Source organism: Phoenix dactylifera, chromosome 13, assembly GCF_051530095.1.
Source record: "Phoenix dactylifera cultivar Ajwa chromosome 13, Ajwa_hap1_PhDact_Kaust_v1.1, whole genome shotgun sequence".
Classification (NCBI taxonomy): Eukaryota; Viridiplantae; Streptophyta; class Magnoliopsida; order Arecales; family Arecaceae; genus Phoenix; species Phoenix dactylifera.
Genome location: NC_143202.1, coordinates 21,035,739 through 21,061,061, shown reverse-complemented (window position 1 = coordinate 21,061,061; position 25,323 = coordinate 21,035,739). Strand labels below are relative to the sequence as shown.

Sequence of the window (25,323 nt, the reverse complement as noted above, 5' to 3'; positions counted from 1 at the left end):
ATATTCATTAGACTATTTGTCTTCCCAAAGAAATTTAAATAGAGTTCCTAGTTTATTTTGGCTAAAATTATATTTTGACTTTTAATCAGGTTCAGAACTTTAGAACTTAAAATGAAGAATTACAAAATTGAATTTCAATTACATGAAAATCTACATGTATGTATGACACTAGAAATATTTTTATCAGGTTTGATTCGTCAAATTCAATTATATTTAATAACCTAACTGCATTTCAATCGCTAATTTTAACATATATATGCTTTAACTGTATTTTTTGATTCCAAGTTATGTGATTTTATAAGCTAAACATGCATGTCAGTGACTTCAGTACATAAACAAAAACAAAATTAACGCACTTAAATCAATACTCCTCACTTTTTTCTTGCAAAATCATAGCATTGAAACAAGAAATCAGGATAAAATGGTCGAAATCAGATTTTTAAATGCCAAAAATGATGTCATACCAATGGTATACTAGCCATATCTATGCAAACCTATTGATACTCTGTCAGCAGAATCCTTAATACCTTGCATACTATACTGACCTCCAATCCATATACCTCCGTACCTTGATATTGTAAACCTTGCTAGATGAATAGGCACATGATCTTAAAAACAATTTATTATTTATTCACAGGCAGTTTAGCTATTGTAGATCACACCAAATGATTTAAAATTTTTTTTCGATAATTCATCTCTTTGAATTTCACTCAACTAAATTTACCCTCAAAAAAGGTTGATCTTAACCTAAGCCAACGTTCGTCATCTCGGTACCAAGCCTCATAATGGTACCATCCAATTACAGCGTTGGTATATGGTACAGTACGAGACGACGAGATGTACTGAGTGTCGGTACAATATAAGACTACTTACCAATTACGTATCGGTATGGTACAATACACCCAATATGGTATGGTACCAGCTGGCATGGCAAATCTTGACCTAGACTACCTATTTATGTATCAACTTACATTTACAAACACAAACACCTGACAAAAAAAATAAAAGAAAAAAACAAGCATATCATTAATTGCTGAAACTAAAATTATCCATCAAATACTTCCAACTAAGCTATTCATGCGCACCAGCTCTATAATATCTGTTAAGAGTTTAGTGTATAAGATACTGTTCTGATTTCTTTAGACTTGTCCAAGTTTTTCATTTTCTATAAGGTTTAGTGTTTCTTTCATCAATGAATAGGAGTTGATTTGACAAGTGTACATTTTGACGTATGGGACGAGACACATAATATTTAGGCTCCAGCTGGAACCAATTTTTTTTAAACTTTGCAAACAGGATGTATAATGATTTAAGGCTACCAGCAAAAAGTAAACACCAAGATGGTGTTACTCCAAAGTACCTTTCTTTCCAACATGACAATAGATAAAGCATTTTTTGTCCTTGACATTCACAATTAACAATTAAGTATGATGCTCATCTTTCTTATCCATAACCACATAAAATAAGCCCAAGGCCCACTTCATGTACAAAGGGACCTCAATATTATTAAATAATTCATAAACTGCATAACTTGGATTGGCCAAACGCCCATTGCAGAACTCAAGTTAAAAGTCAACCTTACTATCTGTTTGTTTACCAATTTCAGCAACTACTTACAACACTAGCATCAGGAATACCAATAGTCACAGACTACCCCAGACAACATAGCCACGAGTTTGGCATTTGCGAGCAATTCGGCCAGGAGCAAAAAATTGAGAATTTATTAAACAGTCATAGAAAAGCAGTAAACTGAAAGATGTAAGACTTCTAAGTTCTAACAAATCCGTGGATTACTCAGTTAACAGCAAGCATGGAGGAGGAAAGAAATCAAACAAGGGCAAAAATACCACCACCAGCAGCAGCAGCAGATAGAATTTAGCTCATGAATGTTCCAGAATAAACTGTGACTCTGTGAATATATCATATAGTTTGTGAAAACTAACAGGCCATTGGCCAATTAATAATCTAAGGATAATCCAGAGAATCATTCTTTCAAGATTTTCTCAAAAATATTACTACTATGTTGCCCGCTGTATATTTTGCAGCATTTGGTTTAAGGTGTCAATCAAATAGGACCATGGTCGGCGGAACCATCCTGAACCGTCCGATTCGGGGCGTCCTGAACCGTACCAGCAGCAGGCGAGACGATTCCAACAACAAAACCGAGACCGGCGACGGAGGGAAAGAAGGAGAAGGAAAAAGGGAAAAAGAGAAAAAGAGAAAGAGAGAGGATGGAGGGAGAAGGAGAGGAAGGAAGAGAGAGGCCGGGGAGCCACAGAGGAGGGGCTCCGTTTTCAGTCCCCTGTTTCGTTTGAAACATGGGTCCGGAGGAGGCCCCGTTTATTTTTGTGAAGAGGGAACTAGAGGTGGAGCCCCTCCTTCGCGGCTTCCCGGCCTCTGCCTCTTCCGCACGGCAGCTCCGCAGCCCTCCACTGGCTCTCCACTGGCCTCCCTCAGCCTCTCCCTTCTCTCTCTCTTTTTTACTCTCCTATTCTCCCTCTCTCTGCGTCTTCTACTATGCTAGTACAGGGTCGGCACGACACGGCACAGGGCCGTACCAACCAGTACCGCCAGACCATTGGTCCCGGGCCCGATACTGGCACAATAGATGTTGAATAGGACCCTTTTAACCTACTTATTCTAGCCTTATTCTAGCTATTCTTGCTAGAAATCCTTTACAATCCACCTTTTCCTCGGGGGCAGTACTATGTTTCTTTTAACTAGGAATGAACTATTCCACCCTATGCGGTGAAATAATTTACTCTGAATCAGAGTTGGTTTAAGAATAATTTAATCCATTTATTCAGGGGTTGCTATTGCAAAAACAAGGCCTTCCAGGCTTAAAGCCTCTAAACATTCTAATAACCCAAGAACAAACCCGCTGCTTAAAAAACTCCATGCCATGATACTTTATATTAACCTACTTTAAAGTTTAAACACAAACCTATGTTCTTTTAGGAATAGCAATTTCCAAAAATGGCTTATGAGAAAAATTAGTTAACCATCAAAGATACATAGAAACAAAAATGGTGCCAATGTTATATCAACTTTCCAAGACCAATAATCTGCATTCTAGAGCTGCCATAGTTTGAAAACAAGAAAACCTTTCTTAGATACAGAAAAGGTATTTCAATAAAGCAGTTCTTAAAAGAAATCTCTAAAACCAGTCTCGCAGCCTTTTATATGTAAATCATCAGAATAAAGATAAGATTTTATTGAAAACAAAAGATTTGACAAGTTTAGGGTTCAAGGAGGAAAGTACCTGTTGTAAAAGTGCATTTTGCTGTTGTGCAGGTAATTGCTTGTGATTCGCACCAGAAAGGTGAGGAACACCGAGAAGAGTACTGTGGCCTTGTTGCTGCACTTGTTGCAGCCGTTGCAGAAATTTCTCCCTCTGGTCAGGAGCAATCTCAGGCCGTCCACGAAACTGACCCTGAAAGAAGGAATCCAACAAGTGAATCTTCTTAATTGGACACCATGTTGATCTTTAGCAAACTCTTATGCTATGCCCCAAAAAGATATCAGAGTAGCCAAAACATAGATGATGATCAGTGAGCCATATTTCAAAGGCACAATATGGCAGCTCGGTCATGGTTGATATCCCGAAGCAAATACTTACCTAGGATAAAATTATCTTGGAGCCTAAATAACCTTAGGAAAAGGAATATAAAAAAAATAAAGTAAATTGACATGTCAGCAGCAAAAATCAAACAACCAGCTAGATTGCTGTTATTCATTCTCAAAAGTTTTTTCAAATTATCTTGAATTAGAACTGTCAACCCAGGTAAGTGCAAAACTAACACAATATGGGTACACATTATTTCGAAGAGAACTAAGGAAATACTATAAAATACAGAGAGGATGGCAATTACTGCCCTTTTTCATTTCTTCCCCATTTTTTCTTTCTTATTTCATTTTTTTTAAAAAGGCAACTCCATAACAAGAAAAAACTTATGAGCAATATGAACTATAAAATTTAATTTATAGTTTGCTAAAAAAATTACATTAAACGATCAAATCTAGGGGCAATTTTTCCACCCAATTTGTTAAAATATTAGGACAGCATCTGTTAATGAATTTTTCTCCTCAACTTTGCGACTCCTGTCGCTTAAAATTATATCTAGGCATTCTTGATCTGAAAAATGCATGTGATTTGGGATTGCTTAGAGAAATCCTTTAGGGGACACAATCATGAATCACAAGAGGTTGCCAAAGTGGAGGAGTGGACTTGAACTAAAATGTAGTAAAGTAGATGTCATAGTATGTTTACGAAATCATGACACAAATAGGTAAGCCAAAAAATAGAAGAATACTAAAAAGGAAGAAAGACCAAAAGGAGGACAAAAGAATTCTACCCACTAGGGATGAGAAAACTTAAGAATTGACCAAGTGAAAGATCTAAGTAATCCATCTCTTTTCTAGAGAATCGATTTTGTATAAAATTATGACATTAACCCTAACATAATAAAAGAAACATGCATCGTTGATTAAAATCAAACTATCATACATGTTTCTAAATATAGAACCAAATTAAACCCAAAATAAATCAGATAATATAGAATTAAAAAATAAAGAGATGAAAGAACACCAGAAATTAATTTTACAAAACAAACTTGAGAGTTTTTTGGAAGCAAACTTTGATGCTGATGGATATACATCAGAAACAGTAGCCTCAAAATTTCAATGCATATTGGAGGAAGCTCATTGAGTAGCTTACTTTGAAGCAGGGCAGTATACAACCCAGACACGAAAAAGGAAGAATCATGTTTGTGAAAGTATCAAATGCTAATCATTTTGCAATTTTCTTCTAGTGAAAGAGATGATGATGTGTTGGACAAGTATGTATGTCATATAACACCCAATTTATTAATGAACTCCAAATGCTTTAAGGAAGAATCTAGTCGTGGCTGTTTCATGTAAAACATAAGAACTGTATGCCTATGAACATAGAATTCTTTGAAGACCAATAATTTGGTCAAATTGCATGGCTTCTCATTATGGCAAGAAACTTAAACACCTGATATGAGATCTTCAGCCTATGAGATGAGCGAGTCAGTGGTTAATGGACATTGAGATGAACAAAGGGGGAGACCTCAAGAATAATTGACCACAATATCAAGGAAAGCATAATGAGTTTATCTATTCCTAACTTCTCTTGATGAGATTGTCCTGCTGAACATTTAGATGATGAAACAGAATTCACATCTTTCATCCTTTGATCAATCAATACAGCATGGCTTTACAGAAATGCTTAAATGTGGTGATGGTTGGTGGGAACCTAAACTTTGTAAATAACTATTATATAACATTAAACATCTGATGAACCAATAATAATGGACGAAATCAAATAACACAACAAGGTGAGAGAAGGAGTATTCTAGAGTCCAAAGAGGGAGAGAAATGTTGAATCAAGCACAAAATCTAGCAAAGTCATAGCAACATCTTGGTCAAGTCACAATTCCCTACAAAACAACCAAACAAATGCTGCAATGAGAGAAACAAAAACAACACAGACTTACAATTTGAAGGTTGGTTCCTGATGCAACTACTCAGCATTAAGGCCACAAATTAAATTGTATCATGTTGAAAAGATTCTTTTCATAGAGCAAAGGTTGTGCTAAGCCAAGTTTTGAAGAGAAGAAACAAGGTGGAAAAGAAGACGAATATATAAAGAATGGAGAACAGATACTGGAGACCCAAGAGAACAGAAGAAAACTAACCCAACCTTGTGGCAAGTTTGGAGACAATGGATAAGCACCATTGTTTCAGCATAATCGTCATCTACTCCCATATAGAAATTTATCATCCCAACTATTGAGCTTGTATTGTCTCATCCGATGATTGCCGAACCGACCTGTTCAGATTGATTCAGCCCATACTGAACCGACACCAAGTCGGAACGGTTCAGCCACCACCTAGTGGTTTGATTATAAAACCATCTCCCCATGGTTTGATTTTAACCCGCGATGGTTTGAGCCCTACCCCCTGCTTTCAAGCCGCTTGTGATGGTCCAAGAGCAACCCCACCCCCACCCCATTCAAGGGTTTCAATGGCGTCGGATGCAGCACATCGCTCCACTCGGCCCTCCCCCTTCCTCCCTCTCCCTCTACCCCTTCCCTCTTTCTCTCGCTCCTCTAGGGTTAGGGTTAGGGCCCCACCCATAGAAATTTATCATACCATCTATTGAGCTTGTATTGTCTCATGCAATGATTGTCGAACCGACCTGTTCAAATCGATTCAGCCTGTACCGAACCGACACCAAGTTGGAACGATTCAGCCCCCACCTAGTGGTTCAATTATAAAACCATCTCTCCACGGTTCAATTTTAACCCGCGATGGTTTGAGCCCTACCCCCTACTTGCAAGCCGCTTGCGACAGTCCAAGAGCACCCTCCCCCACCCCCCCCAACCCCATTCAAGGGTTTCAAGGGCGTTGGATGCAGCACATCGCCCCCACTTGGCCCTCCCCTTCCTCTCCCCCTTCCTGAGATATGCACGAGTTACTTTGTCTTTGCCTTGCATCATATGTTTTTGTTGGATCATAATCGGCTACATTTGATAAAGAGAGGTTATCTTATTTTCCTTGCACGAAGAACTTTAATATTTAAATGATATCATCAATCTTCTAGTCTGTGTCCTTCTACAAGGTATTTGTATTTAAGGTCCATAATATTTCCCTAATCACATGATCTTTGTTCTCAAGGCATTCTCGTGGCTTTGAAATCATTTAACATGATCAGTGTTCACTAAAATGGCAAAATATGGTGTAGTACTCCGCCGAAGGATCATGGATGCTCTGACCAATGCAGCCATCTAGTATTAAGGCAACAAATTAAATTAAATTGTAACATAATTTCAGATCTGGGCTGATAAAGTGGTAACACAAGTGTTGAAAGAAAAGAAAAGGGGGTGGGGTATAGAGAAAGAAATAAATTCTTGAGGAAGAGAGATCAAGAATAGGCACCAAAAACTCAAGAGAATAAATGGAAATCATTGCTTCTTTTAATCTTCATAACATTGATTTCATATAATGCATAGGGCTTAATAACTAGCAACGCTAACAAAAAAAGAAATCAGAATATCCCCAAATTACCCATCGTGGCTAACTCCCTTTAATGCTGCATTTGGTTGGGGAACAAGGGTGGAATACCCCTTATCCTTGCCAAACATTATTTTTCAATCTCAATTTATTCCAAGATTATCTATTTTGGCCAAAGGGGCTTTATTTATACCAAACTTCGCAATCTTATACCGGACCCCATACCTGTATCATGCTGTTGCAATGTTGATATGCACGAAATAGAGGTCAGTTCATCATACTGAGACTCAATAATCGGTATGCCCCTCGTACTGAGTCTCGGTTTGGTACCAATACGATACAGTACATCTTGTACGGGATGGTATGCAAATGTACAATGAACTTTGATTTACATTAAACTATAAAAAGGAAGTCTTAAATTTTAAAATTTTCTTGTAGGTTTCATCTATCATTTTTTCTAACAAATGTCCTTCTTCTTTTTTTAATACCTTTACAATCTCTAGAAAAAAATTCTCGTTTGGAAACAAATCCATTCCCATCTTTTTTTCCAAACATGTGGGCCTTCAATACAGTTTTTCCCATGAGTTCTTTCCGAACAAACTAGCCTTCTACCATTAATCCCTAACAAATAAGAGAGATGACAAAGAAATAATGGACATATTGTGATCTTCTAATTTGTTAGAAAAAAATTTATCAAGGATATCCATAAGACAGTGCCCCATTGCTAAAGGCCTCTAACAAAAAGTGAATAAGTAGGGATTATGAATTTGACAGAGACTACTACAACCACTATGATGGTGATGGCTGCAAAAAAATAATTTTTATGTTATTTTTGCTTTTTATGTTTATCTTATTATCATTTTTTATTTTTTGTCTTATTTAGATTATGCTTATATTTTCATCTTATATTATTTATTTTCAAGGTATTTTTTGCAGTTCTATTTTTCTATTCTTTCTCTTTGTCTATTTTTTTTAACGTACCCTATTTTATGATTTTTCTAGTCATCTATTTTACTTAACGTCCATTGCATATGTCAGTTTGCTAGTTCCATTAAATTCACAATATTCTCGTGACCCCATCAAAGGAGCTTTATTCCATCAAAATTTGCATAAACAATTCGTATAAGGAATTTTTTGGGTTTTCAAGGGGGTCATTATCTTACCCCTAAGAGAAAGGAATTTAATTCATTCAACTTTTCGAATGCTAATATGTTCTATATTAAGGCGACCATTCTGCATAGCATGGGAATGCTAATCCCAGATTTTGCAATCCAACAAAGGCAGCCTAAGACAATAACGAGAGAAGAGGGCCAGTGGAAAGGGGAACACTCACCCACCTCAATGAGACGAGGCATCTATCTCCTCTCTCCCTCTTCTCTCTATCTAGCCAGCCCTTATAAAAGGCACCAGGATTTAAATAAGGTGATGAGGTAGTTATAACTGAAGTTACTACATGAAAACTGATATAAACCACCTAAACCTAAAAATAAAAGCATATAGACTGAAATTAAAGCAAAAATTCAGCAATAGAAGGCTTCAAGCTGCATGCATCACTTCTAGCTCTCGTAGATGTTCTGAGGTTTGGTTTTAGTTAAATCCATAAAAAACTCTGAAATAGTTTAGATAAGTTTCTAAACCATGTTTTAATCTTAAGAAACATAGATATAAATTGAGGCTCTAGATAAAAGAATAGAAATAAAAAACTAACACGAGTTTGGAAGATTCAAAAGCAACATCGAAATTCATACTGTTTAAACATTGCATTGGTCACCCAGCTCCAATTGTAAAAAGGAAGAAGAAGAGTGCTAACCTATTAATGTGAAACTCTCTCATGAGGCATTAAAATTCCAAAACATCAAGCTCAAGGGCAAAGGTTGAAGTACTAGTACTAGCACCTACTAGTATAATCTAGACCAAGGTTGGTTGTACCAATACCGGGACCCGTATTGGTTGGCCAATGGTACGATATGATATGGACTCGTAATATGCCGTTTCGAGGTGTATCGACACAACACAAGCTGGAGAGGGAGGGGGAGGGGAAGGGGGAGAGATAGGAAGAGAGAGAAAGGGAGGAAGGGGGAGAGAGGGAGGTGCCGGAATCTAGGGAGAAGGGCCTCCATCGATGCGAGGGGGAGAGAGATAGAGGCAAAGAGATGGAGAGAGAGGGAAACCCTAATTGGAATGGCCGAACAGTTCGATGTGGAGGGAGAGGGAGGGAGGGGGGAGGGAGAGAGAGGGGAGGAGACAGGGGGCTTACCTCCTTAAAGTGACAGAGCGAATGACATGAGTGAGATGAGCAAAGGAGCGGACGAGCGAAGGAGTCGGGGCATTTTCAAAGGTGCATACAAGGTCGGGAGAGGGTTTTTAATGAAACCGGGCCCAAACCGACTCGAGAGGCTGAGCCGTCCCAAACCGGCTTCAGTACAATTCGATATGGGCTGAACCACCCAATTCAGGTCGGTTCAGCATTCCTTGATCTGGCCAGATACAATACAGTACCATATGGATAGTGTACCTAATAGGTGCCAGCAAAACAAAGTGAGGTTCATACCTTGTGTCATTATCATACAATATACAACACAATATGGCTGTATACGTTGCTATCTAAATAATTGCCCGAGAGTGTGAAATTAGTTTATTTAACTATTGAGAGGTGGATGGTCACTTTCATCAACGATATTATGTGAGAGTCTAATGTTAGGTAAATCATATATCCTAGAATCATTGAAATTCAAACAGCACATTCCTACACAAGTCCACAAGCAATCCAAGAAGCATTGACAAGCATCAAGGTTGTTTTTCGTGAGTTCTCTATTATCCAGCAGCAACCTTCAGAATAAATAACAACCATGCCTCAATCTCTTGATTAGGAATTTGCACATGCAAGATCAAAGCATGCCAAGCAATATAAGAATCACATGTAGTATCCATTAATCATGCCTGAATATGTATATGAGGACATACATGAGACATCTTCTACCAAAGTTTCTTTCTTGTATCAGCACATAGAGCCAAATGAACTAACAAATGTTACTAACTAAACTGACATGTTTTAATTCCGTTCTTCACTCCTATTATAGCTTACCCCATGTTTTTCAAGAAATGAGCATAATTGTTCATCGTATTCATGTATTTGTCTTTTCCTTTTTCTCCAAAGTTGAAATCACAGATATGGATGAATGCTTTTCTAATAAACCATTGGCATTTACAAGAAATGAATATCTTGTACTGACAAATTATGTGAAGCAATAGGAAGAAAAGTTAGGAGAGAGAAAAAAGCATCTTCTGAGAAGGGAGCTTCAAAACTATTAAGAGAAAAAAAAACACATACTGTTTCATTTTGACTCTGAAAAGCTGTATTTTGAGGTCTCCACTGAACTCCACTAACTGAAGGTGAAAAGACTCTTCCACCAATAACTGCTGCCTCACTAACATTATTAGAATCATTTGAATTAGTTCCTTCATTAGTTTTTGAAGTCTGATGCAATAGGATTCTATTACTTAGAGGAGAAGCTAATGGCTGCGAGAGGTTGCCACTTCCAATTCTCTCATCACCATTTAACATGTTTCTCTTAGCCATTTCAGAGACTGCAGGAACTGAACCTAGTGCTCCATTGCCTGAAACACCACTGGCTGAGCCTAAACTCATAGGAGCACTAATGGATGCTTGACTGGATATCCCTCGGCTAATACCTCTCCCAATTCCAATTTCATGGATGGCTGGAGATGATCTACGACCAGGGAAGCTCATGCTATCATCCTCCTTTACCGAACTCGATGAAATAGCAATAGATGCAGACATGGCTGCAGATGAGTTATCTGAAGCACCTCGAACACTTAGTGGACAGGACGGTATTGCTGCTACAGTTGGCCCACCAGCCAATGGGCGTCCAGAAACGATAGTAGCAGCAGCAGGAGTGGGACCTGCAGGTGTCCCAGAACTGACACTGGGGGAAGCTAACGACACCAAAGATTCCATAGCTCCACTTTTGGAAGGTGGAGTTCTAGGAGCCATATCAGAATTACTGTCCAGGGAAGCTGTTTCTTCACCATGGTCCTGTGCAGTATTTTGTGAGGCAGTTGATGTCAAGGCAGCCTGGTGAAAAAAAAAATACCATATGAAATCATACAATATCAAGAAGTTATTTAGTCATCAAACTAGATAGTATGTAAATAGATAAACATAAGCCATCGAGCTTCATAGAGTGCTTCAGATATCAAACGGTGAGTCAATTAGTTATAGGAGGATTTTTCAGCATCTCAGTAACAAACAAAAGGTGACAAGAAACGCATAAATAATTTTAAACACTAGAAATCATTTTCACATGATTGCAGAAAGGGTATACCAGTAAAGCCAGAAAGATGCTTTAAAAATATTAAGATTAAACAATTCATATAAATGTACACAGGCAAACATATAAACATATATAAGAGTTACATATACACATATATGATATATGTACCCATATAATCAGAATAAAAAGGCTTTCCAGAATGAGCAGCAAACAAAAACAGTAGGCAAAACGAATGAAGATTCATGCCAAGTTGCCTAGTTCATCAAAAGGTTCGAGTAAGCAACAAAAATTCATAATTAAAATTCCAGTTCATAAAGACACTGCTTCAGGAAAGGAACACTGGTGACGAGTGAAAAATGTTTTCTCAAGAAATTATGGTCACTAAACAGATTATCTGTAAGACATAGCCATTATAACGCATTGGAGAATTATTTTTTTCCAATTGGCAATAATCATTCAACAATCACAACCCAAACAGATTCAACAACTTCAAGTTATCATCTACAGTTCCTGAGATTAGTGCACACTTTGTCAACAAATGAAATTTAAAGGTACCTGAGTAGATGAACTTGCAACAGAATTCTTCAAGCCTAAAACAGCACTAGAAGCAGAAACAGAACCAACACCCTGCCAAATAAGAGAGAGAAAAATAAGGAAGGGTAAGTAAAGGAAAACTGGAAGCACCTGCACCAGGGGTGTGATAAGAGACAATCCTTAGTCCAAAAGAGAACTGATATAGAAAACACAGGTGAAATAACAAATGTCATTTATAACACAGAATATACACATGGAAGGCATGACAAGTGATCAGGACTGGTAGAAAAATAAATTTTAGTGGCATATTTAACATCTACTATTTTCCACATCAATTAAAATTATGTTTCATTTGTCCAGCATGCAAAGATCTAAAATTGCAAGATTACCAAAAAACATGCTAAAAAATTTATAAACTCCCATTATTTTGGGATGCCCCTAGAGAAACAACAGGCACTATAGATTAAGTCCTTTATGCTTAAAACAAATGCAGTCCACAATTGTGGCCTGCAAATCAGTAGTAGAAATGCTGACAAAAAATTCAGAATTTTGCAGAATTATAGCAAAGAAGCAGCAAACAGGCGCAAAGTTCAATTTCAAAAGTTTAAAATAAGAGTGGAGGTAACAAATACATGATAAATTCTCGATCACTTGGTCATGATAATGATGCATGCAGATTTTAGGCTCAAAATCTCCTGACTTACGTTTTCTTTTTTTTTGGTTTATAGTCTTTCTTTTCCATTTTAGTGGATTTTTAATGGCTGATGGAGATCATCTATTCTTATCTCAATTTTGGAGGGTTGACATCATTATATGATGTCAGGGAGTGCCACATCAGCATCAAAGTAAAGAGTGGAGCCCATTATGGAGCTGGTCCATGAATAAAAAAGATGAGGAGAGAGTAAGGTAGGGACAGATGCCCCATCCCCTCCAGGAATCCATACACCTTGCCTCCATAGATTCTAAAGTGGCTGGCTTTGCACAGAAGCATCTTAGGGTAATTTTTCTCTGTTTTTAAAGAAAGAATAACCTTTCTTCTTCCGTTCTGACCAAGGGTTTTCAATTTTCTCCCCTCTTTCCTTTTCATCGCCCAGTATACCTGATTATTCCACCATTTTTGTTTTCTCTATTTCTTCTCTTGTTAATTTGGAGTATTTTTTTGTTGCAATATACTCAAACAACAATTTCTACTATATTTAAAAATAATAACAGCCTTCTAAATTCTTAATTCCAGAATTCAATCAATAAATAGTATCATAAAAGCACATTTAAACATTCAATATGGTGCTCCAAGCTTGTAAAGGAGTTAAAAATAGAAATGTAGCAAATCAATGTCTCAACAAATCATTCTTCATCAAATCCCTGCAACAGATGATCCATAAATTTCAGCATAGATATGATACTGATCATAAATAACAGCATGATAACAGTGTGAACAAAATATATAAGAAGAAACATTAAAAGTTTTTTGTAAATCATTCTGGCAGTCATCACAAAATCCAGAAGAGTGCCAAGCACAGTTGCGTGAGGATCTAAAAGTTTAGTCTTGTAAAGATCTACAAGACTAGGCTTCCAGATTTTTCTTCTTTTAGTCCCTTCCAAAGACAAAATTCAAATCAAATAATTCGCACAGACAAAAAAGTCCCCAATAATCGGGCCTAAAAGTCATGTGGGAACATATAAGATGGGAACTGGTTGGTTGCACATAATTGGACTGCCTGCAAGTCAATTTATTTCAATTGTTACCTTCTGATGCATGGTTCCCTGTGTGTAAGACCACATGTAACTCCAACTATATAAAGTAACCTCAATACTGCAACCTAACCTATCAGAATACCAATAGGTCAACTTCAAGCAGCTAAAGGCAATTAGGGGTATCTACTGAGTTAAATGGAAATTAGTGGACAAAATATGTGCATAGTCTACATGGCCAAGTTATTAAATTTTAAATGTTGCATTCAAAACTAAAATGTATAAAGTAACGAAAAGATATAAACTCACCAAAAGTTGCAGAGGCTCCCAACAGAGCACCAAATATGGCAAATAATAGGTACAAGATGCAATGATCACCAATACATCAAAGTGGAAAGAAAGTATGATAACAAGCTGATGAAGGCTATATTCTAGGCCTAATAATGACATCTTCAAAGACAACTAAAACCAAATTAAACTCCTAAAAACTGTTCCTTGGTGACGGAAATCAACATGTCAGACAGGTCATACCACAAAACTTTTGAATATAAGCCCACTCAAATTCTATCTGTCTAATTTTTAGAGCAAGAAAATATTTAAAAACAAGAAATCAGCAACATACAAATCAGTAAGTACACATCACCTTAACAAGACTGGAAGGACCAAGTGAAACCAAATCTTCAAGTGCTTCAACCTTATCCAAAGGTAAAGCGCTGTAGAGCTCATCAACATCACTAAATTCATCAAAATCTTCCTTTATAGGCCATTGAGAGTTCACAAAGCCAAAACCCATAAAGTCAATTCTACAAGAATTAAGTAATGAGCTGCATATGCATGTGAGTTTATTCTTGAGCTGATTTGACAAAGACACACCTGATTGCGTTCAACATAATCTTCTAAAAAGTCTTTAACATCATTGACCTGATCAGGACTCAACTCATCATTATCCAACAGTCTCAAGATCAACTCTAACTTCAGTATATGAGCCCTATGCCTTGTGATAGATGTCTCCAAATGTGTCTGAAATAAATATAATAAAATACCAAATGATGTATAAAAAACAAATTGAGGCAAGAAAGAAAACAAATTGACACTAGATAATAAAGTCGTATTACAATAAATCAGATGAGAAACTTCTATCTGATCATACCAGTCGAGGTGGCCTTGTCTTTCCTTTCTTTACAGAAAGCCCTTCAACCTCAGCTTCAAAGTTATCAATCTGACTTTCCAAATCTCCAACCTGTAGGAAAGATTCAGAATGATTTTAAAAAACTTTCTCCAACTCCATTAGAACTATATAAAAAATATAAACAGAAGGAAATGTAAAATCTCTAGCCCAAGTAGTAAAGAAAAAAGATTGGCAAAAAAATACATTAAACAGAGCAAGCCGGCCACTCCATCACATTTCATCAGAAACAACTAATAAAGCCAACCTGATCCTTAAATTGATTTCTTAATTTTGGAGGATGAACCAATGCACAAGCAAGTTCAAATGAAAACCAGAAGGTAGTCTGTACCTTCATAAACAGTTTTTGTTTTCTGAGAAATTACTTTATGCATAAATCAGTCTTCTAACCAATCTTAGAGCTTATCAGTTCTTACAAAAATTGCAAAAATAGAATAAATTACATTTTTTATTTAATTCAAGCTTTTTTTATCTCCAAATAGCAAATTTAGGTTACGTCTAATTATTTAATAACTTAAGTATCAGTTAGCATTTAAAGTCTATATTCTTCAAATTGGAAATGAATTGTTATGCAATCTCCAATGCTCCACAAAGCCATCAAGGTGCTCCTCCATAAAACCATCAAGGCACAAGGCAATGCCTAATTGACAGGATTAGTTTAGTTCCAATTGAAAGTTCTTGATTCATCAGCCGCGATATCGATAGATACTATTGTTCCAAATTCACAGATTCATTTTGCAAGTCATGAGTTAAGTAATAGTAATAAGAACCATGTCATGTAGCCTCATGTAAAAATGAAATTATACTTAAGTAATTTTGGAATAATATAAAAGAATTGAATTTGAAAAGAATTTCAATTTTAATCTTTTCTTTTCTTTTTCAATAAATAGAATCTAATCCATTAATTTTGATCATTTCTTTTCTTTCTCAATAAAAAGGATCTAATCCATTTGGGAGCGAAAAACCTATATTACCTTTTACCCTTTTTTTAACACATTGGATTCAGCACATTAATAGCCAGTTAATTGCCTGAAATATCTTGAATGAGAAGAAAAAGGTGCCCTACAATACACCGAAACAATATATCAAAAAAATAAAACCTTTACATTCATTTTTATTCTTTTTTGGGGGTCCAACTCGATTCAAAGATGTACAACTTCCATTGCCCTTTTAGGTTCGATATTCTGTCCTTCCATATCATGGAGTTTCCATCCTTGTAGTTCAGTCAATAAAGAACCATTGTTTTGCATCTAATGCAACCATTGTTGCATCACGAATATTGATTGTTCCAACTATGTTCTCTTTCTTTCATTCAATATTATCTATTCTTGTATTTTTTTATCTACTATAATATATTTATTGAGCAACCAACCAATTACTTGAAATGAAAGAAAGCATTGAAATTTTTTTAAAAAAAAGGATTTACTGATTTTGCATATAACTGAAATATATGAATATGATAATATGTTTCATGAATCATTAGAACCCATTGATTCACACTTTTCCAAGATCTCTCCTTTCTATTGTGAAGCCAATAATGGAAACACCTTATAAGGAATTTGATGAATTTTCTATTGATCTATTGAATAACATATAGATATGCATAGACAAGGAACAAAAAAAATAGAAAAAAAAGAATCATATAGTATTTCAGTACTAGTCATGATTGAGTTGTTGTACCAAAGCAGGATAGCTATACTGATTTGGTGTAGCACAAAGTTGACGATCTCACAAAGATGAAATATCAATAGTTTTCCATTTACTGATCCCATCATTTATGGAATAAACTCCCTTTTTGTGTTGAATATACAACAATTTGTGGAGCTCAGCATGTCTAGAAGCATGGGAGAACATTCTTTTGCTGATGTTATTACCTATATTTGATACTGGGTCATCCATAGCATTACCACACCTTCCCTATTTATTGCAGATTGGCTATTCGTTGGGACCAGTTTGGCTTAAGGTGTTTGGAAGTTCTTAGCCAGATGAGTATTTCACAAAGAGCCGACAAGGAATTCCATTAATAACTGGTCCTTTTGATTCTTCAAAACAATCAATGGATTTACTAGATCCTTTAAGGAGGCCCCCCAATGACCATAGATTGAACATATCTTTTAGCAAAAAAATTTCAGATAACAATTTTCAAAGATCTCAAATTGTTGTAAGTAGTTGTAACTGCCCAGTCCTTTTACTTAAATTACCCACCATCTATTCAGGACCTCTGGAGGGGAGTGTACCAAATTACTAATCACAATGAAGGTTTGGTAATGAGACACCAAAAACTTTGTTACAGAATGTGCCAAACACCAAGTTGGGGTCATCTCATCTGGATGGGCTATGGTGGGTGAGTTAACAGACAGAATGAACAAACAAATTAACCCATCTCCATATGGTACTGTATTTCTCTAGATAAACCCAACTTCTGCATATGTTAATCTCCAATGCATCTGCTTCAAAGCTAATATCTAGTTGCATGCTTTTTAACCTTCTAAAATTTTAAACATGACAAGTTAGCAACATGATTTGGTTATCAAAGATATACATCCAAAAGGGTATCACAACCCATGCCATAACCCAAGCATACAACCCAGGCAACACATGGACTTCAACTTTTCTTTCTTATTTCTGCCTTATGGAGGCATTAATGTATTACTACTTGTTCCCCTGGTATGATGCACCACTTTGAGCATGCAATTGATCAATTAGGGGCCAGGTGATGTGGAATTTGATCATTCTACGGCTAATTGAAGAAAGAAAGGACTTGAGAGGGTGGCTAGGTATGGTGGTGAGGGGAGGCTATAGAGGAGAAGCAGCAAGCACGGGGTCCCTACTCTTGAGGCATGGTGATGGATTGGATTAGAGATGTGGCTATTCAAGATCCACCTTCTCTATATAAAAAAAAAAAAAAATCTATATATACAGAGAGGTTTTTGTCCAACATGTCACAGCACCCTATCAGTTGGTCATAGAGACAATTATAACATATTGTACTTGGTTATAGAAACAGTTATAACTATGGTCGGCGGAACCGTCCCGAACCGTCCGGTTTGGGGCGTCCAGAGCCGTACCAATGGCGGATCGGGACGATTCCGTCATTGAAACCGAGACTCCATCGCCGAAGGGGGAAAAAAGAGGAAAAGAGAGAGAGCAGGGGGAGGGAGGGAGGGAGAAAAGAAGAGAGAGGTCGCGGAACCTTTGTGCAGAGGAGGCGGAGGCTGAGAAGACGTAGAGGCGGAGCTTGCCGATTTCAACTTAAAATCCGCAAAAATAAAAGGAGCACCCTTTGGGCTCTTGTTTCGAACGTAACAAGAGACCGGAGGTGGAGTCCCGCCTCCGCGTCTCCCCGGCCTTTGCCTCCTCACAGAAGCTCCCTGACCTCCGCCGACCGGCCTCTCTTCCTTCCTCTCTCCCTCCCTCCCCCTCCCCCCCCCTCCGCTCTCCCTCTTTTTCTCTATCCCGTTCTCCCTCTCCCCCGCCTCTACTGTGTCGATACTGGGGCGGCACAGCACAATACGAGGCCGTACCGACCCGTACTGTCATGCAACCAGTATGAAGCTTGGTACTGGCACAACAGATGTTGGTTATAACACATTGCAAGAAATGAAGTTGTGACTCATTATATATAATATTCTGAGACAACTAAGAACCAGCTGCTTGGTGCAACTGTATCAACACCCCTCTGCAATTGATGAAGGTTCAAAACTCAGTGTGCAGGCATCTCTCTCTCCAGGAGACTCAAAAGTCAAAACTATTAGATTTCAAGATGGAACAAAGTCATTCACAAAAAATAAGATGAAAGATAAAACTTCTAATATTGGTGTATTTGAATAAATGGTTGTTGTCATCAAAACCTTGGCAAAAGTTTATCTTTCTTGGAAATATTGATGAACATGACACTAAAGTAGCTGAGTTGAGCTTATGAAACTGCCAAATCTATGAGAAAATCTTGCACCAGTAAGTAAACAGAAGGATAAAAGATGAGGTAATTTTTTTGCATACCACATTGTTGAGCCAATCCCTTGTCTCTGCTTTAGCCTTTTCTTTTGGATCCTACACAAAATAGGGCTTGTGAAAACGAAGCAACATTAAGTGTTAAAAGTATGATTTTAGGCAATAACTAAAATTTACGGTAGTCATTAGCAAGGATTGGTTGTCCCCAGATCTTCAATACTGCCTCTAACTTAATATAGCAAAGATATAATTTCTAAATTACTCTTGTTTGTAAGATAATCAATTAATTCAGCTCACTTGGCAATAAGTACAAAAATAGAGGACATTTTCTCAGAATGCTAGCTAAAATTGTTCATTTTTTAACCAAATGACTGAGAAGGAAAGACATCAAAAATAGCTCCCAACTTGTTCTTCATTTAAATCTGAATGCCTGGGGAGGGAAAACCTAACCTAAAAGGTACTATTTATACCACCTTTCTAAAATCCCATCCATACGGTTGTGTAACAGCTTATTATGTTGTAACAATATACATTTTGTCAATGGACCGACTATGGCTAACCATTGATTTGCATGATTTGGGCACATAGTCAATATGGTGAGGAGCAGGGACCAAAACTCAAAATACTCTTTAATGTTGATGTCTTTAGATTTTTTTTTTACTTCTTTACTAGGATTACCTCACCTTGACTATTAAAAATCCTGCAAATGCTCCTTGTCTCCAAAGCATAGAGCTAGAGCAGAAAAGAAATTTAAAGGAGGGATCAATGAATTAGGTTACATTTGGCACCACTGTCATTTTTTCATTTTTTATTTCTTGTTTTAATTTCTAATTGTCTTGGCTTTGTTTTCAAAATCTCAAAAACAGATAAATGTTCAGTAGTTAAAAAATGGTTTTGTTTTTAAAATTGAAAAGTATGAAACTTGTTCTATGGTGGCAGCACGAATGATGACCATGGTGGTGGTGGTAATTGGTAGTAATGAGTGGTGGTGGTGGTGGATGACTCTGTGTGTGTATTTAGGGTGGGAGGGGGGCATGGTGATGGTAGTGGTTGCAATGGGTAGTGGCCATGGTGGTGCTAGCAGCAGATTGTTGGCAATGGTGACGAAAATGACCGTGGTCTTGATGGTGGTGGTGGCAGCAAAAGGGTATGAAACCTTGGTAGTGGCAACAGTGATTGTAGGAAAATGGTTGAATTACGTAAGTGCTCATGATTCCCAACCATAAATATTTCATATACAAACTTTGTCCAACAAGATCCCTTTTATCTAAGGATCATAATTTGTAGAGCCAAACTACAAGTCCAAACACAAAAGGGAATCTCAAATGAATGGTGCCTTTTGATGGGTCCATGTTCATTAAGAGCGCATAGTCCATCTTTTCGCACGGTCACCAATACACGAAAATGAGCATCATTCGAAAATTAGGCATCTTGACATAAAAACAAAAAAATCAAGATTGATAGAACCATTTTTTCAAGTCATTCTATTTAAAGAACTTATAAATCACATCTCATTAAAGAACACCCAGATTAAGGAGTTTGGATTATAATACATGAAATTATTGGACAGTGTAAATGTATTAAATAACGCATCATGCCACCAAAACTGTTATTAACTTTTACAATAGTTATAATAGCCATTATTTGCCCCCAAAAGTAGCATTGCAGTTTTTATATTAAAATAAAAACTTTACAACAACTGTTATAATCAAGGTTGGTTGTATCAGTAGACCCATATCGGTTGCCAAACGGTATAGCGTCATGCCATACGGTTCTGAGCTATACCAACAAAGCCAAAGCCGAAGAGGGAGAAGGAGAAAGAGGGAGGGAGAGGGAGAGGGCTTGAAAGTCCTCATCTCCTTCGCAGGTAGTAGGCCCCATTATTATAGATAACATAGCACAAAGGTGCGAAAACTGTTATGACAGCCTTTGAAACGATTATAACGTCATTCTCTGAAACATTGGACTGCATAAATAAAGATTTTGCTTAAGGGTCATTGGTCCTTTAACATAGAGGCTTAGGGTCCTCAACTTTAATGTCTTGAAAAAACTTTCAATCTTCAAAGTGGAGGAAATTGTGTCGAAATCTCTGAGATTTGATGTTTGATTTCTTATTGTTGTTGGTTGCCCCATGCTCCATGCTCCCTACTTTTATAATCAAAAGGATGATGGTTATTTCCATAGAGGCAGCCACTTGTAGTTCTCATTAACTATCAAAGTGGTGGTTACTAGTAGTTTCCATGGGCTATCAAGATAACTTGGAAATAGTTATCAGAGGTTATCATAGACTCAATAATGTCTTATAAAAGAAGTAGTTATTAACGATTGTCATAAGCTGTCAAATAATAACTTATCAAAGAAGGTGGCTCCGATAAGGCAGTTTCAAGGAATGCAAACATCCTTAATACACGTGGACACCAGATGTTATGGATGAATTTGTTGCTGCAAGGCCGTCTGTCACAAACAAAAAAGCCACCAAAGAGATGGTAGAAGTTTGTCATAGACATAGTAGTCATAGACAAAGATCCAAAGTTCATCATATACATGACAATCACTGATGAAGTTGTTGATTGCAGGCATGTCGCCAAATACTTGGTTCACGAAGATCTCAAAGATATTAGTTGCAAATGAAAATGTCAAATTACTAACTGTGGCTAAAGGTTTGTTGTCTTGATATAGAGACTATATGCCACACTAGCACTGTGTCAGTACGGTATGGAATCTTTTTAGCATACCGAGTGTCGGTACGCCACCCGTATTAGGTACCAGTACTAAACTGGTACGATACAGCCCGTACCACCCGATTCAGGCCGATACGGCGAACCATGGGTCGGATTGTTGTTGACTTACTCAATCTAAGTGATAGGTCATGACTAGCCCTAGAATCCTGATCTTCTTGTTGGGTACATTCTGATCTTCTTGCTTAGTACTTCCTCTGCACTAACCTTCCTTCTCTTCCTCCCCTTTGTCACCGCCTGATCTTCTACACTCTTCAACCCATAAGGCTATCACCACCTTATTTTTGGTGACCTTGCTACTACCCTTCTCTTTGACAACTTCAGCCTAAGCGAGTGTACTATCTTCATTGCTCGGAGTGAAGATGATTGTCGGGAAACAGGTGATACTACTTGGGTTGATGTGTCGGCGAGGGAAGGTGAATAAAGTAGTAGTAAAGAGGGAAAGGGGCCAAAACAAGAAGGGTAAATTACATTGAGAAAAACAAAAAGGGACCAAGAGCTTCTAACCTTAGGTAACAAACATAAGAAGGAAAAAATGAGAAATTTGCAGATTTTATTTTTTCTCATGTGGTCATCCCTTTTTCGTGCAAAATTTCATCCAAATGGCTATCTAGGACAAATTTCCACATTGTTTAAGATTCCTACGGAAAGCCAAATTTTCATAAAATGCCATGAAAATCAAAAGTATCCAAATATGCCCTAAAACTGAAGCGATTCAACCCAAGAGAGGAGGTTTTGAAGACATGGTCTCAATCTCTGTTTCAACCAAACCAAATGAGTTTTGATCTCCATAATTTTGGCAGTTTAAGTAATTTCAGTTTGAGTTTCAAAGTTTCTACATGAAGGAAAAAAGTATATGTAAATAAAAAACTTATAACAAATAAAGAAAAACAAAACAAAGCATTCCAACCAAAAACAATCCTGAGCCACATAAGGTTTCGTAATTTCAATGATTATGGTAACTTTCAGCCAAAACTAATTGGCTTTGATCCAATGTTGGTCAAAACTAACTAATTTCACTCTAGATTAAGCCAATTTCAGTGTTTCCAATTGGTTTCATATGAAACCGACAAAAATTGATTAGGGGTGCCACAATCAGTCATTGTTATGTTCAACTATATTTTGTGACCATTTTTTCCATTTCTTTAACAACATTCGGATATCAATTCTAGTTTTTCTGATGACTATTGAGTTAAAAGAAGAGGCTTCAGCTCAAAGTTAGGATTCTTTGGATATGTGATCTACTTTTTCAACTAATATTTAGATCATCCAACAGTTACCGATAATGCACTAGGCACCATCAGTAAGTATATATATATAAATAATAATTCCCCTAGGTCTTAGAAAGATTTAGTAAAGAAGTTACTAAACCAATATATTTATAATTGCCATTTAATTAAAAATGTCCAAGGATAAAATAGAAGTATGTGAGAAAACCATGATTTCTGCATATATCTAGATTTATTAGAAAAATAGGCCAAAATAAACACTTTCAATTAGAAAATGTGACAAAAAATCGCCTAAATATCCTATTTTGCCTGCTCAAGAGGTTGAAGAAGCATTTTCTAAAGACAAATTATCAATATTTTGCACCTTTTAAGAATTTTGGGACTTGGAAACAAGCAGGAGTTCAGTTCCAAGAATTCAAGAGATGGCTGACTTTTCCTAGATTTAAGAGGCTTTTTGGATTTTTGAGAGATTTGTTTTAAGAAGAATGAAAAGAAAAGAATTCACCTTCTGCTCACACATATAGAGGAATTGGGTTCACAGGATCTAAGCTCAAATATCAAAAAAGTTAGATGAGCTATATCTAATAATGGTCCTGTTTTCAAATTTTATGAATTACATTATTATCTTTTAATACAATTATATGCAGCCTTTATTTGTATATTTTACTCTTACAGATAACTATATGGTTACACAGTAGATGATCAAACTTTTGGTGGACAATTGAATATATTTTAAAGTTTAAACTGATGCCTAATATTATTTTTTAACATTTCTGTCGGTTTTTAAAATAATCATGAAATGTTTCCCATCTTAGACTTTCAATCTGAAAATGACAAAACCTATGACCAATGATTTCAATAATTTCAAACAATACAATAAACACTGATATTTTATGACAGACTTTATTTTATCGTGCTTTACTTTTTTTTGCAATTTTTCATAGTTTCTTTTAGATTTTTTTATTTTCCCTCTTAAAACTCCAAACTCGAACCAAAAATCCCAAAATAGCCTAATCAAAACTAAAACTGAAAACATGTTTTTGAATTTCTTTTATCTCTATTTTTGTTTTCTTTCTGATAATCCCAAGCTCGTCTTTATGCTGTAATTACATTATTTGCAGCTAGCTGGACATGATTTATGCATGATCATCATCCATATCTACTACATATCAGGTCTACTACATCTACAGATCCTTGTTGGACATTTCAGTTGGTTTTTTAGATAAAGTTTAGGAAATACTTCAATCAAATTTGGACACCACCTAGAATCTTACTTTCCCTCAAATCTGCACTTTGTAACCCTCCTAAACCCTAACCCAGTAGCAACATGTCATGCTTATAGCATGATAGAAGACTTTGTTCTGTCCCATGACCCCCTTCGTGCTCTCGTGAGTATCCAACCAAATTCCCACCATCTTCTCTTCCATGTGCATCACATGAGCATGTTGTCATTAGAAATGTTTCTGCAAAGCAATAAATATAGCATCTTTCTTTATTGATGATCTTTATCAAAAAACAATTCCAAAAATGGACCACTAAGAAATGAAAACCAAACCTGTTGCACTTGCAATATTAGAGATTACATAGTTGATAGTAGCAAAATTAGCATATTGAATCATTTTGTTATTTAATAAGAACTAAAGTGACCTTTATTCATGAGACAAAGCATGGAAGTAAAATATAAAGTGCCACTTACAGTTTTCGGTTGTTGGCCTAACCCTTCTTTGGAGAAGGCTTTTGTTTTAGTTTCCTTTTCACAGACCTTAAATCTTTCCATTTCACGCTCAATAAGCTTGCGAGCATCCATAAGAGCCTGCTCATAAGAGGCACTAACCTATGTCAACATATATCACAAATCATTTGTCAACCTCAGAGTCATGAGTGCTCTATTTATAGGATTGTTATTTAATCTGCATTAACTAATGTATAGTAAATAAGTGAAGTTAAATACACGTATACAGTTGGACTTAAAACATTTGAGTTCCAAGGTATGACTGTACAACCAAAATCATTCCAATGAAACAGAGATGATGCACATTTCTGAACATGAACACAAAATATCAACAAATCTATCACGACAATTGCACGGTGAAATATGAATTTTACTATCTTTAAGAACAAAACTTCAAATGCACATATTTCAGTTCAAAGTATGCACTTTCCTCTTTAATTGAACTTTCCTAATTTTAGAATAAGCAAACTAGTAAGAAGCAAAAGCACATGGATTCAACAGTGAAGTGTTCAAAAGAAATCCACTAGCCATCAAGAAAAGTAGAACTTTGTTGTCAAATAGCATGACTAATTAAGGTACACCGTCTCGGTACCAGGTCCCATACCGGTGCCACCCTGTTATTATGTCAGTCTGCCTGGTTCAGCATATTGAGTGTCAGCATACGCCCCATACTGCATACCGGTACTGAATCAGTCGGCACACCTGTATCGCCCAGTTTGATACGGTATGGCATACCTTATGACTGACTGATTGTTCAATTCAAAATTAGCAGTTTTACCAATTAGAAACTTAATATTGGCCTTTCAAAAATGCTTCTTTGAAAGTGAAAACTAAGCAACTGATATGCAACCAATAATGAATGAAATCGAACATGTGTAGTTCTAGAGTAGCATTATATACAATTTTTCTCAACAAATCCTAATGTCCA

The 25,323-nt window shown here is 36.6% G+C and overlaps 1 protein-coding gene across 4 annotated transcripts in view; it reads right to left on the bottom strand.

The window, feature by feature from the left end:
• LOC103711998 (uncharacterized) overlaps nt 1–25,323 on the bottom strand; it is a 36,759-nt gene that overhangs the window by 8,705 nt on the left and 2,731 nt on the right. For 2 of the 4 annotated variants that reach the window (XR_015972764.2, XM_008798361.5), the window contains exons 3-10: nt 24,360–24,476; nt 18,745–18,795; nt 14,710–14,799; nt 14,433–14,579; nt 14,203–14,313; nt 11,889–11,960; nt 10,370–11,134; nt 3,263–3,433 (exon numbers count right to left, since the gene is read on the bottom strand). Coding sequence is in view for 2 of the 4 variants with exons in the window: in XM_008798361.5 (XP_008796583.3) it covers nt 3,263–3,433; nt 10,370–11,134; nt 11,889–11,960; nt 14,203–14,313; nt 14,433–14,579; nt 14,710–14,799; nt 18,745–18,795; nt 24,360–24,476 (1,524 nt within the window). In the remaining 2 variants the exon portion in view is untranslated. Of the gene's footprint in view, nt 1–3,262; nt 3,434–10,369; nt 11,135–11,888; nt 11,961–14,202; nt 14,314–14,432; nt 14,580–14,709; nt 14,800–18,744; nt 18,796–24,359; nt 24,498–25,323 lie in introns of all 4 variants that reach the window. The other 2 variants (XR_003386617.4, XM_008798360.5) reach the window with 1 other exon arrangement.